At 47.6% G+C, this 13,088-nt stretch overlaps 1 protein-coding gene across 1 annotated transcript in view; it reads right to left on the bottom strand.

Annotated features, from left to right (window-relative positions):
- Positions 1–13,088, bottom strand: part of LETM1 (leucine zipper and EF-hand containing transmembrane protein 1) — a 420,852-nt gene that overhangs the window by 170,279 nt on the left and 237,485 nt on the right. Inside the window, exon 7 of the mRNA XM_078678611.1 lies at positions 10,900–11,019. Within this exon, the coding sequence (XP_078534737.1) occupies positions 10,900–11,019 (120 nt within the window). The remainder of the gene's footprint in view (positions 1–10,899; positions 11,020–13,088) is intronic.

The following is a 13,088-nucleotide window of genomic DNA, read 5'->3' as shown; positions in this document are numbered from 1 at the left end:
GGGAAATATGCTACAGCTAGAGCATATGGGGAGAGAGACAGGCCAGGATCGGTTCTGGCTAACCTAGTCAGACAGCAGAGACGGATAGTCATAGTCACAGCCATAAAGTCTAGGGAGGGGGAATTGCTGACAGCGGATGAGGAGATAGTCCAGAGATTCAGGGATTACTACTCGGAGCTTTATGGTTCACGGGGGTCGGGTAGCGAGGAGGATATCCTAGCCTACCTGGAACATATTAAACACCCATTCTTAACGGATGTTCATAGAGAATTCTTAATGCTCCCAATAGAACACGATGAGATTCGCGAGGCCTTGGGCAGGATGAAGGTTGGTAGTGCGCCGGGGACCGATGGCCTCACAGTGGGCTTTTACAAGACTTTTTTGGACCTGATGCTCCCCCATTTGTCTGCCCTCTTTGCTGACATAAGAGAGGCTGGCGGGATGCCGGCGACCATGAGAGAGGCTATAATAGTGGCCATTCCGAAGCCGGGGAAACCACCTGAAGAATGTAGCTCTTACAGGCCGTTGTCGCTTCTGAACGTCGACACGAAAATATATGCAAAAATACTGGCGACTAGATTGGCTTTGCTGACCCCAGAGTTGGTAGCGCCAGAGCAGGCGAGGTTTGTGGCGGGTCGGAACATTACATATAATCTGAGAACGGTGTTCGGCGCCATGCAGCACACTTCACAGGAGCGCTGGGTGATAGCAGTGTTTTTAGATATGGAGAAGGTTTTCGACTCAGTGGAATGGCCAATTATGAGAGCAGTCCTATCCAGAATCGGACTTGGACAGGGGTTCCTCCAGATGATAGAGGTTCTGTATGCAGACCCGACGGCCCTTATTCGGCTTGGGAGCCGTGTGACAGAACTGATCCATATCCGAAGGGGCACCCGCCAGGGATGCCCATTGTCGCCTACACTTTACGCTCTGGTGGCGGAGCCACTGGCTTGTGCACTGCGGGAATATCTTGGGCATCGCGGGCTGAATTTCCCCACTTACCGCTTGGTCATTACGACCTACGCGGACGACACCTTACTCTACGTGCGGGAGCCAGAGCAAAACCTGGTGCCGCTTTTGAGAGAGGTTGTGCGGTTTGGTGGCCTGTCCGGGTTAACTGTCAACTGGAATAAATTGATCGTGTTTCCCCTAACTGAGGCTACGGAGCAGTTTGAGATGGATTATCCTTTACGGCGGACCACTGACTCGGTGCGCTACCTGGGTATTCAGCTACACACGGACTCAGAGGTTGTCATGCGTGAGAACTATGGGACTGCCATAGCGCGGCTTGAAGACAACGTGAACGTTTGGGTGGGCCTCCTTCTGTCACTGATAGGTAGGATATCACTAATGAAAATGATAGTGTTACCTAGATTGTTGTACCTTTTCCTCAATATCCCGATGGTCCTACCGAAACATTTTTTCAGTCGACTCAAATTCCTGATGAAAAAGTTATCATGGGCGGGAAAGCAAGCTAGGGTGCAGTGGCGTGTGCTGGTCTTACCATACCACCTCGGAGGACATGGAGCTCCGGACTTCGAATTATATTACCGAGTGGCACAGGGTGCACATGTACACAATTAGATCCATGACAGGGAGAACGCTCCGTTTTTCCAGCTGGAGAGATTATTCGCGGCCCGAAGCCATTGCCGGCCTTAATTTTTTAACCAGAGGACAGACGTACAGGATTGCTAGACTCTCTGAAGTTGCCCAGACATGCTTGGCAGGTACTGCTGTAACACAATGCTGGGGCGGTGTTGTACTCCCCTCTGATGCCCATTGAATAGTTGGCCTGGCTCCCGCCTTGCGCTGACAAAGGGGTTGTCACGGCCTTGAATGCTCTGGGTATAACTATGGCAGGCGACATGTTTGAGGGGGGAGGACGCTTAAATCGTTGACTGATATTCATACCCCAGAAGTGGTGCCCACGGCGCACCAACGCTTTCAATATTACAGAGTCAGAGAGGCATGGCGAGAGCAACTGGGAGACGATTTACAGGAGCCCGCAGAACTGTTAGAACTCACACATGTGATTAAAATAGACTCCCCCCACGAAATAGTCTATGCCCTTTATAGGATGGCCATAACCGGAAGAGCGACAGAGTATAGTAGGGCGAGGCTTGTTTGGCAGCACTACTTGGATATGGCTGTGGACGACGACATGTGGCACTACTGTTGCACCAGCACGAGACGTATTTCTCTAAACGGAAGGCATAGGTTAATACATTTTAAATTCATTAACAGAGTTTACCACACTCCGGAAAGACTGTGCAGGTTTGGGTTGCGCGCAGGTGCGGCATGCGACAGGTGCGGGGCTGTAGATGCAGGGTTCTTACACTAGGCTTGGGAGTGTCCTGGGGTGCAGCAATATTGGAGTGAAGTGTTCATAACCATGGGCAGAATCTTAGAAGAGGAGATAGCTCTGAGCCCGGCTCTGGCGTTGCTGGGATTCTCGAAGGGCCTGCGGAAAGCGCAGAGGCACATAGTCGATATGAGTATGCTGTTGGCAAAAAGACGATTGGCAATGTGCTGGAGAGAGGCCCCTTTCCTAAGGTTGAGCATTGGGACAGATATTTGAACTACTGCTGCACACAATCAGAGAATTACAGTGATCTTTTGCCACTTAAAAGCAGGCCCAAAAACTTCTGAGGGCTATACTTTGATTACAAAATGCGTAGGGATGCGTCTGTTACTGAGGAGGCGGAGGGAGCGGAGAGTCGCGCTCCTGAGCCACAGGTTACTGCGGACAGGACCGCAGCTGAGTCATGAGCTAGAGTGGCTGTCCCCCCTCGGACACGGGGAGTGGTTGCCGTATTGAGGGTTTCCCCTGTTGGTACATAACTAGGTTGGCGCCAAGAGGATGCACATCAAACAACATCACAGGTTCAGGATCGTAGGGTAATGGGTAATATCTTTAGTTGCTTAAGGAGTAAAGGAAGAAAATGTGACAGCAATTGTTATGTTTGTTTATTAACGCCTCGCCTGGGGTTTCGCAGATTGGTGTGAATTACCTCCGGGATGTGGGCTGAAAGGCTGTGTTCGATTGATATGCTATTCGGCTTGTAAAATGTGGTGAGAGGTAATACATAACTGCTTGTATACGATAGTACTGTCACGATTGGAAAAAAATAAAAAAAGAAATTAAAAAAAGTAACTAATCCTTCTCATCCAGGGGATACTCATCAATAGTCATAATCTATGAATAGAGTAGCAAGCCCATACCCAAAGTCTCACGGATGAGCAATAGAGAATACAGAACATGGAAAACATAATATTCACATTGCAATTATGCAAATTCCTTAACGAAACGTGTCCAGCCTGGGCATCAGCTTGAGCATCAGAATCTAGACAGCAATGTCGTGTGAAGGTATGCACTGAACGCCATGTCGCTGCCTTGCAGATTTCAGACATAGGAACGTTGCGAAGGAAAGCTGTGGTAAAAGCTTTCCCTCTGGTAGAGTGTGCTTTAGGTCAGCCTTGCAAGGTCTTGTTAGCTAACTGGTAGGATAAAGCTATACAAGAGACAATCCATCGAGAAAGATCTTTTAATGCCGCTAGACCGTTGTACATGTAACCGTAGTTGATAAAGAGCCGGTCAGATTTCCTAATCGTAAGAGTTTTGGCCAGGTAAAACTTTAATACCCTCAGGATATCTAAAGAGTGAAATGATCTCTCCGGGGGAGTGGATGGTTGAGGAAAGAAAGTGGGCAGAGTAATGTGAAAATCCGGGACTACCTTAGGAAGGAAGCTCAGATGTGTACGCAGCACCACTCTATTGGCATGAAACACAGTGTAAGGTTCCTTGCAGCACAGCGCCTGAATCTCACTCACCCTAGGTGCATTAGTAATGGCTACTAAAAACGCAGCCTTCCAGATTAAATGTTGCAAAGACGCCCTATGAATAGGCTCGAAAGTAGCACTTATTAGTTTAGTAAGGACAATGTAAAGTTCCCAAGAAGGAAAAGGGGATCTCACTGGTGGGTATACCTTCCTGAGTCCCTCTAGAAAATCCTTCACCACTGGCATTTGGAAAAAAGAAGTCTGGGTAGGAGACTTCCTGTAAGCTGTAATAGCAGCCAGTCGGACCCTGATGGAGGGGTATTTCAGGCCTGACTTCACCAAGTACAGTAAGTAGGGGAGGATTACTTGTTCCTGACCCTTGGTCAGGTCAAAAGCGTTGTCATAACACCACATGTAGAATCTCTTCCACTTGAAAGCATAGGACTTTCTGGTGGAGGGTATCTTTGCTTCCCTGAGAATGTGCATGCAGTCGGTAGAGAGGTCTAGATGTCCGTACTGGACGACTTCAGGAGCCATGCAGTCAATCTCAGAGACGGGAGGTTGGGATGAAATACTTGCCCCTTGTTCTTGGTCAGCAAGTCCGGCCGGCAGGGCAGCCTCCGGTGTGGAGCTTCTGACAGTTGTTGGAGATCCGGATACCACCACTGGTGCGGCCACTCTGGTGCTATCGGGATCATTCTGGTGTTGGTCCTGTAGAACTTCTGTATGACCACCGGGATCAGAGGGAGTGGAGAAAAAGCGTACAGCAATGTCTGCGACCAGCTGATCAAAAGTGCATTCCCCCAAGATCCTTGCTGAGGTAATCTTGACACGAAGACGGGGAATTTTGTATTTGCTGCGTCTGCGAACAGGTCGATGTATGGCCCTCCCCATTGCCAAAAGAAGTCCTGAGCAACTTAGTCGTTGATCACCCCGTGCGCTTCTACGAAGTCTCTGCTGAGAACATCTGCCTACACCTTCAATGTTCCTGGAAGATGAACGGCTACTATCATGAGACTCCTCGCCAGTAGCCACTTCCATATGGTTTAGGCCTCCAGAGACAGGACCTGTGAACTGGTGCCTCCCTGCTTGTTCAGATAGAACATTGTTGTTGTGTTGTCTGTCTGAATCTGAATGGATCTGGACAGTAGGGATGGGTACAGTGACTTGAGCGCAAGATGGACTGCCCTTAGTTCCAAGAAGTGGATGTGATAACTTCTCTCTGCCTCCGACCAGAGACCTTGTACCTGAAGCTGGTCCATGTGAGCTCCCAACCCTGCAGAGTGGCATCTGTAACCACTGTCTGGGTCAGAGGAGCCTGATGAAAAGGAACCCCTTGTAGAAGATGTGATCGTTTCATCCACCATTTGATGGAGTCCCTGGCAGTCTGAGGAAGAGAGACTCGTTCTTCCCAACGCTCTGACCTCTGTGTCCATTGATCTTCGAGGGACTGTTGTAGAAGACGCATGTGCAGTCTTGCATTGGGCACAATGTATATGCATGAGGCCATTGATCCCAGCAGTGATGACACCTGCCTTGCTGTGGGACGTGTAGAGCTGAGAAGAGTGAGGCACTTGAACAGCATTGATGACAACCTCTCCTCCGAAGGACACACGCTTGCCCTTGCGGAGTCCATGGAAGTCCCCAGATAATGTATCTGTTGTGTGGGGTTGAGCACTGACTTCTAGTTGTTGACTTGCAACCCCAGGGAACGCAGCAGATTGAGACAGTAAGAGAGATGGCTCTGGAGTAGTGCAGGTGTGGAACTCTTTAGGAGCCAGTCGTCTAGCTAGGGATAGAAGATCTTCCGCCTGCGGAGGAAGGCAGCCACCACCGCCATGCACTTGGAGAACGTCCTTGGGGCGGATTTGAGCCTGAACGGAAGTACTTGGTACTGGTAGTGCTGGTGAGAAATCTGGAATCTGAGGAATTTTCGATGTTTCACTGAAATGTGAAAGTAGGCGTCCTGCAGATCGATGGCACACATCCAGTCTCCCTGGTGAAGATGTGGGACAATCTGGTGCAGGGCTAGCAGTTGAAATTTCTCTTTCCTTATAAACCTGTTTAGCAGGCGCAGGCCAAGGATATGTCTGTACTCTTTGGCTACTCCTCATTTTTGGACCAGGAAGTACCGCGAGTATACCCCCTGGTTTCGCTGGTGAGGTGGGTCCTACGGCCTTTTTGGAGAGGAGGGTAGACACTTTGTTACGTAGTAGCAGATTGCGTTGTTGAGGAAGGCACTTCAGTTGTGGAGGCACTTGCGGGGGGGGGCGACTTGAACTTCAGCAAGTAGCCATGCTGCACAATATTTAGCACCCATTTGTCTTTTGTAATGGTTTCCCACTCTTGAAGGTGAAAATTGATACTCCCTCCTACCGGAGTGGCGAACGGGTGCGGAGGAAGCAATGCCTCACTGCTTGGAGGAGGACTGTTGTTGCTTGTTGTTCCCCCTTCCTCTGCCAGGACGCTTTTGCTGGAATTGAGACCTCTATTGGTTCTGGGATGACCATTGAGGGGTTTGAACCCTCTGTTGGAAGGGACATTTGTCGTTCTGACGAAAACATTTGCGCAACTCCTTCAGTTTTTCTAGCCCAACTGCTTTTACCGTATCCAGCTCGGCCTTCATCTTATTCATCTCCTCATCGGCATGAGCCCCGAATAAGGAGGATCCGTTAAAAGGTAGATTACGGATCTTCTTCTGTGCGTCTGGCTTGAGACCTGTGAGGCGTAATCAAGCTGAACGCCTCGAACAGGTTCCATGTGAGTAGCCAGGCGTCCGCTGCCGCGCTGATGACTTGATTGCCTACTAGACCCCCCCTCCTGTAGGATCTCATGGTAGTCCTGCCGATCCTCTTTGGGGAGCTTGTCCGTAAACTGTGCCAGGGAGTCCCAAAGAGTTCTGTCATATCGCCCGAGGAGGGCTGAGGCACTTGCAATCTTCATAGATGATGCAGAAGTATTGCACATTTTCCTGCCATAAGAGTCCATCTGCTTACTGTATTTTTCAGGGGGAACTACAGCTGATGAGGATGCAGAGTGTGATCTCATGGTGGCTGCCACAATGACTAATCCGCTGGTGGATCAGACCTAAGAAACAAGGGATCTTCAGCTAGAGCCTTGTACTTCTTAGTGATCCTCGATGGTACTGACTCCACTGTGGCAGGGGTGAGGAACGTGGCCATAGCTGGTTTTAAAAAATCTACCACCAGAGGTAGCAGCGGTCTGGGGGCTGTACAATGGTGCAATGTGTCAAAAATAATCGACGTAGGGATTACAGGAGTATGCAAGGTGATATTGAGCTTCTTCGCTCCTCTACCCAGTACGTCAGAGGAAGTTCCGATGTCAAGGATGGGAGACACCCTTGATGGTGGAGTCGATGAGAAGGAAGGCGAATAGTCCCAAACAGAAGACCTTGTGTAAGAAGACCAGGTGGACGATCTTCTGCGTCTCCTCTTATGTGGACGTTCGTGATGCGAACTGTGACAACCCCTGGACAGTGATCTGTGTGTAGAAGGAGACCTTGGTCGTCTGGGGGGGGACTTTGAAGGCTTTGCAGGAGCACTTCTATCTGGAGAGGTTCTGGAAGGCGAGTATGTCAGAGAATAGTCCGAGCCCGGACTTCTGCGGTCACCTGTTCCGACGCCCTCCAGCCATCGGGGTGACAGACCGTAGGCACACTGCTCGCCAGCTCTAGGAGATCTCTCTGGAGAAATCTGCAGAATATACAGCCATGGTGATGATGATGACTGGGCTTCTGACGTCGATCGGGATCTCGACGTTGACTTGCGCTGGGCCTCCTCAGTGGCCTCTGCAATTTTTTCCCTCGACGTCGATGAGGTCTGCGTCACCTGCGGCGTTGATGTGCACTGTGATCTGTTATGGAAACGCCGTCCCATCCTCGATGTTGGTCTCGACGTCGTGCTGGCGTCGATCTCCTCGACGTCGAATGATGGGGCAACGAAGACGCTCTCGATGTTGACATGTCCACTCACGGCATGGTTTTCGCCGTCGTGTCACTCGACGTCTACCCTCTCGAGGGTGGTGGAGAGTGTCTCAACGTCAATGGAAGCCTCGACGTCGACGGAGCTTTTTCAGGTCTCTCTGGACCCACAGCCTTCGAGCCCGGAGTGCTGTACCACGAGGCCGACTTATTTGCATGTGGCGGAGAGTCTCGACGTCGACTTGTCCCTCGACGCTGAAGAGTGCCTCGGCCACTTCGACGGTGATCTCGACGGCGAACATTCAGTCACCTTTTTCTTCCTGGACTCAGGAGAGGTCGAATGTCGCAGTTTTCGCTGTTGCTTGCTTGAAGAAGGTGCTCTGAAGTCTCCATGGTCACCTCCATGATGGCTTCTGTCCTCCAGCTGGGCATGAAGTTTAATTCGTTCCCTGTGGGGCAGAGTCAGTCTGGAAATCTTCTGGCAATGATAACACTGGTCAGGGTTGTGTGAAGTTGAAAGAGACACAATACACACAGAGTGTGGGTCTGACAGTGCCATTTTGTTGCCACAGGAAGGACATTTCTTGAATAAAGCAGGCATTCTGACTGGAAAACATTCTGGAAAATACCAAAATTCAGTAGAATAAGCTTCTGGGAATCAGAAACTATCGATTTGTCTGAGAAAATATCAAATTAATAACTTTCAGTCAAAAAACTGAAGAGCTCAAACTCCAGGATCCTCACGGAAGGAGCCGGAAAAAAGAACTGACCTAACTGTCACCTGTGGTGCATCATGGGAGCAGGGGGTTCTCCTGCAGGTCTTAAAGGCTCGGTACCCTAACCCTTGAATGCCTTAAAGGCAAGGTGTCAGTTTTTCTTTTGTTTCATTGCTCTGCTATACAGCCTACAGGCAAATGCATGCAATTACAAGCTTTCCGTAAGGCAATAAAGCATTGTTGTATGACAATTTATCAGTGCTTCCTCTGTTCCTTATGGGTTAGGAGGGTATTGTTTTTTTACAATGAAAACCTATGTAATTTCGGCAGTATATATATATATATATATATATATATATATATATATATATATATATATATATATATATATATATATATATATATCAATCACTCTGGAGCCATCAGTGGGACCAAGGCAGTGTCCCGTATCTGTATTCTCACAACTTCGAAAATTCGAAAATGACGGCACTCCACTCGGGAAACTTTTCAACAGCGTTTTATTTTGCAGCTGCGATCACCCTACGTGTTTCGAACGTGTCGTTCTTGATCACGGTATCTATTCAAACCATATATATATATATATATCTCCATATCCAAACAAAGGCGCTCAAAGCATGAAGACCCCACACACGACGTGTAAGTATGCCACTTTATTCTTTGGCAGGCAGCAGCTAAATCACAATTGTCTTCACAGCATATCTTTTGCCGTTTAACGCCATACGCGTTTCAGGAGTCATACCCTTGTTCACTGGCTTCGGCAATTGCGGAGAAGAGCCTTTCACGTTGTGCACTCACTTTCTTTAATTGACATAGTCCCGCCCCCTCGGGCGCGTGCATTATGGTCTTGGTAGTTTGGTTCAGTGAAATCCGTAGTTTCATGAATTTAATATGTAGTGCTTTCATGTATAGAAAGTGATTATGTAAAGTGCTCAAAGGCTAAAGGTTTGTTATGCATTCTAATTAATGAATTATAATATAAATGTTTACCTTGATTTGATAGGCAAATTGCGAAATTATCTCTCTCTCTCTCTCTCTCTCTCTCGATCTTGCTGTATGGATTCTCACCCTGGTTTAGAAAATGATGGACAATATATAGTTCCAGGTATGGAGGTGGAGAGGGGGCTGACTCGTACCAAGGCGAATCCTTCATGACCTATAAGCAGGCCTGGGAGGATTTTGGGCTCAGTTGAGGCCACTATCTGATTTATGCTGGACTTTCGAACTTAGTTAAGGTAATGTGGCCAACATACACCGTGATTCCGCAGATGACACACTCGCTAGAGATACTGTTCCCTTGTGGAGCTGGGAGTAGACTCATCTCTCTTCTGTATTATGCCATGGGTGCCGATTCAACGGTTCCCTTACCCAAGGCTCGGGCAGCATGGGACGCGGCCATGTCAGAGCCTTTGGATGACCCGACGTAGAGAGTAGTAAGTGCACTTACGCCTACGGTTTCCTGCAATGCAAGCTTTAAGTGAATACACTGTAACTACTTACACCACACGTACATGACACCAGTAAGGTTGCACCGCATTGACCCGGACCACCCACAAGATTGTCCTCGGTGCATCAGAATGAGGGCAGACTTCTTGCATTTAGCCTGGGGGGTCCTAAGGTACCCCAATTCTGGGCTTGGGTGGTGGACTTTGTGCTGGAGGAAACAGGACTACGAGTGGAGATTACGCCTCAGCACTGCATACTGGGACACATTAGGAAACCCAAAAACTCCTGTAATTACTCCTAGTGTTGGCAAATTGTAGGGTCTCAATAACGTGGATGGGGAATCATACCTCAGAAGTGGAAGCGTGGCTCAGAGATGTGCATGAGTGGCCCCTGGTGAAGGAAGCGCACATGAAAACCAGTTGTAGGGATGCTAAACTGGCTGATGATCTCAGGACGTGAAGGGAGTTATGTAATTTGTTTTTAACCCTGACACATGGGCAGTGTGTCTCAGATAGGAGCGAAAGCATGGCTGAGGGGATATTGGACTGATAAACCCATTAACATACTGACAGACTCTTTGACAAGTGCTATATACAACGCCAAAATTATAATTGTCTTATTGGTACATATGAGCTCCACCACATGTTCCATCTGTCTTCTCTGATCGTGACTGCACACCTGCTGTGTTTTTGTTACAAAAGATAAAAAAGGTTATACTTTTTTTTAACTAGTCAACTGCATCTAACAAGTCAAATCATCCTCTTGAGACATGGAAGTTTTTTTTACAGCTTTAAACAACAATACACAAGATCAAAATGTGTTAATAAAATAGGTTGGCTAACAGAACTTAAAAGGCTTGTTGAGAGTAGATCTAGACTGTACTTGCTTTGTGCTCTTGATAACCAACAGCATCTAATCTTAAAGAAGAGATTTACTTTGCAAAGCTTATACCAGAGGAACATCTGCATTTCAGAGAACATTTTGGAATGTTGGCGATACCTGCTTAAGTTGCTCCCGTAGGCGCTCTTCTGTAACACCCAGTGCTCTCATGCCTCTTGCTCGACATGCTGCTTGTAGCTCCTTTACGCTGAGAGTGTCCACGCCTTCCTCTGCAATCAGCTATATGGAAGACCAGAATAAGCTAAATTTAGAGGTCATTCAAGAAATGTGAAAGAAATGGAAATTATCTTCTATGACATGCACAATGATATATCAAGACATAAGGGAAGCTATTGCGCTCTAATAAAAAGTTGTCGAGCATGTGCCAACTTATGTAGGACAACTAATCTTTATTACTTGGTATTACAAAGTACTCCCTTGTTTTTTAAAATATGACCTGATGATAAGAAACTCGGAGACTATCTTCTACCTTGCTCTGATAGATTGGGTGGTTTTATCATATGTCTTTGGACTCCTATTTCCTACTTCATCTAGGATGTCTCAGACAAACTAAATGAAGGAGACACAGTCAACTTCTATGATGAAACCTATTTAGTTTGACAAGGATCAGAAATTCCATAGGTATCGCCAAAATCATGCGCTTAACAACAACCATTCATCACACTATCACCATCCTGAACTGCACCATCAATTTTCTAGGCAGCAGAAATATTCACCGCACCTGATGCAGGATACCTGCATTACAATCATGAACTTAGCATCTTCCTAACCAACAAAGTTTAGAAAATCAAATCAGTTAATGACATCCTTACTTTCCCTTTATCACCCTACATCATCAAAAATGCCATACGTTTCATTCACACCAGGGAGTCTTACAGAAATACTCTCACCACAGCATTCTCCTTTCAAAAGGTTATCATTCTTACCAGCCTGCTACACAGAAACGTTGTCACTGCTAGAAAAGCAACAGACTCAATAAAAGGCTAGGCATGTCTAGTGCAATTGCATCGGCACTGGCCGAAACACACTAGTTATCCCAATAAGCGGTTTCATAAGCCGCATCTTCAATGTCTGCCTGAACTCTGATGCCATTAAATACTTCCTGGTAACCTGACTTTAAAAAAAATTAAAAAAAACAGCTAAGATACAGCTGACCTACAATCACAACACTTGATAAAACACACCAGCCTCCCATGGATCCCTACCTCAAAAATATACACATTCCAGTTTACCAACCCCAACATGACACCGATCCCACCCACAAAAATGGTAGAATTCTTGCCCAGGACTACTTTTCCCCTCGTTTGAAATAATATGCACCTCTGGACTGGAGAGACCGCAGAGCTATCCCACTTTACACCATTTCCAATCCCGTAAATCATACACCAACCACTCATCATGATTGACCCATCCGAACTGGCCAAAAATTCATACAAAAAGGGGCAAATTGACTATGAAGGTGAAAATTTTGATTGTACATTATTTAATCCGTGTAACAATAAGAAAACAATTGCTAGGGGGTGTGGCCAGCCAGAGCAAGATGGCAGATGTGGAGTAGAAAAACTCCGCTCCAAAGTTTACCCACAATCCTTTAAAAATCCCCGCCATCAGTGCAGCTGCATGATACCTTAAAAATCACTGCCATTGGTGCTGCTGCAGGCTGTCACAGTATTGGACCAGGACACGGAGTAATGGAGGGGCCCTCTAAACTTCATTTCTGCCAGCGGAGGTCCGGATCCGAGCGTGGGCAGGCGTGGACGTCAAGAACGTGTGGAGTCGGCCGAGCCTGAACAACACCAGCACTTTGGCCTCTGTCGACTCTCACAGAGTGTGACAGCGGTGCATAGCTGCGGCATGCTGAGAACACAAGATCGCTGCCAGTGTGAGTCGGGGCCATCGATCTAAAGTTATGGCTGACCAGTTGGAGAAGAAATGGGAGATTCGCCCTCCAACCCTGGTCGGGATGATGGGTAGAGTGGTTGACAGGTGGCAGCTGTTTTTGAGGAATCTCTGCCTCTGTAGGAGGATTTCCCTCTGTACTGCTTGTAAGAGGCAGCTGGCGGTTGACGAAAAGACTGCTGTTGCTGGGAGAAGTAGTAACGCTGTTGACCCTGATAGTGTTGGTACTGCCAGTATTGGTTGTAGACTCCTCAAAAAGAATAGGAGGACCCACGACCCTTCGCACCATGAAACGGCTGCTTCTTAAATTGTAGAGTTCCGCAAGCACGTGCGGTGTCGGTATCCTTTTTTTATTGCCTGGAGGGCGTCATCAATGTGCTGACCAAAAA

The sequence above is a fragment of the Lissotriton helveticus genome, chromosome 2_2 (assembly GCF_964261635.1).
Source record: "Lissotriton helveticus chromosome 2_2, aLisHel1.1, whole genome shotgun sequence".
NCBI classification, from domain to species: domain Eukaryota; kingdom Metazoa; phylum Chordata; class Amphibia; order Caudata; family Salamandridae; genus Lissotriton; species Lissotriton helveticus.
This window is presented reverse-complemented; position numbering and strand designations above follow the sequence as displayed.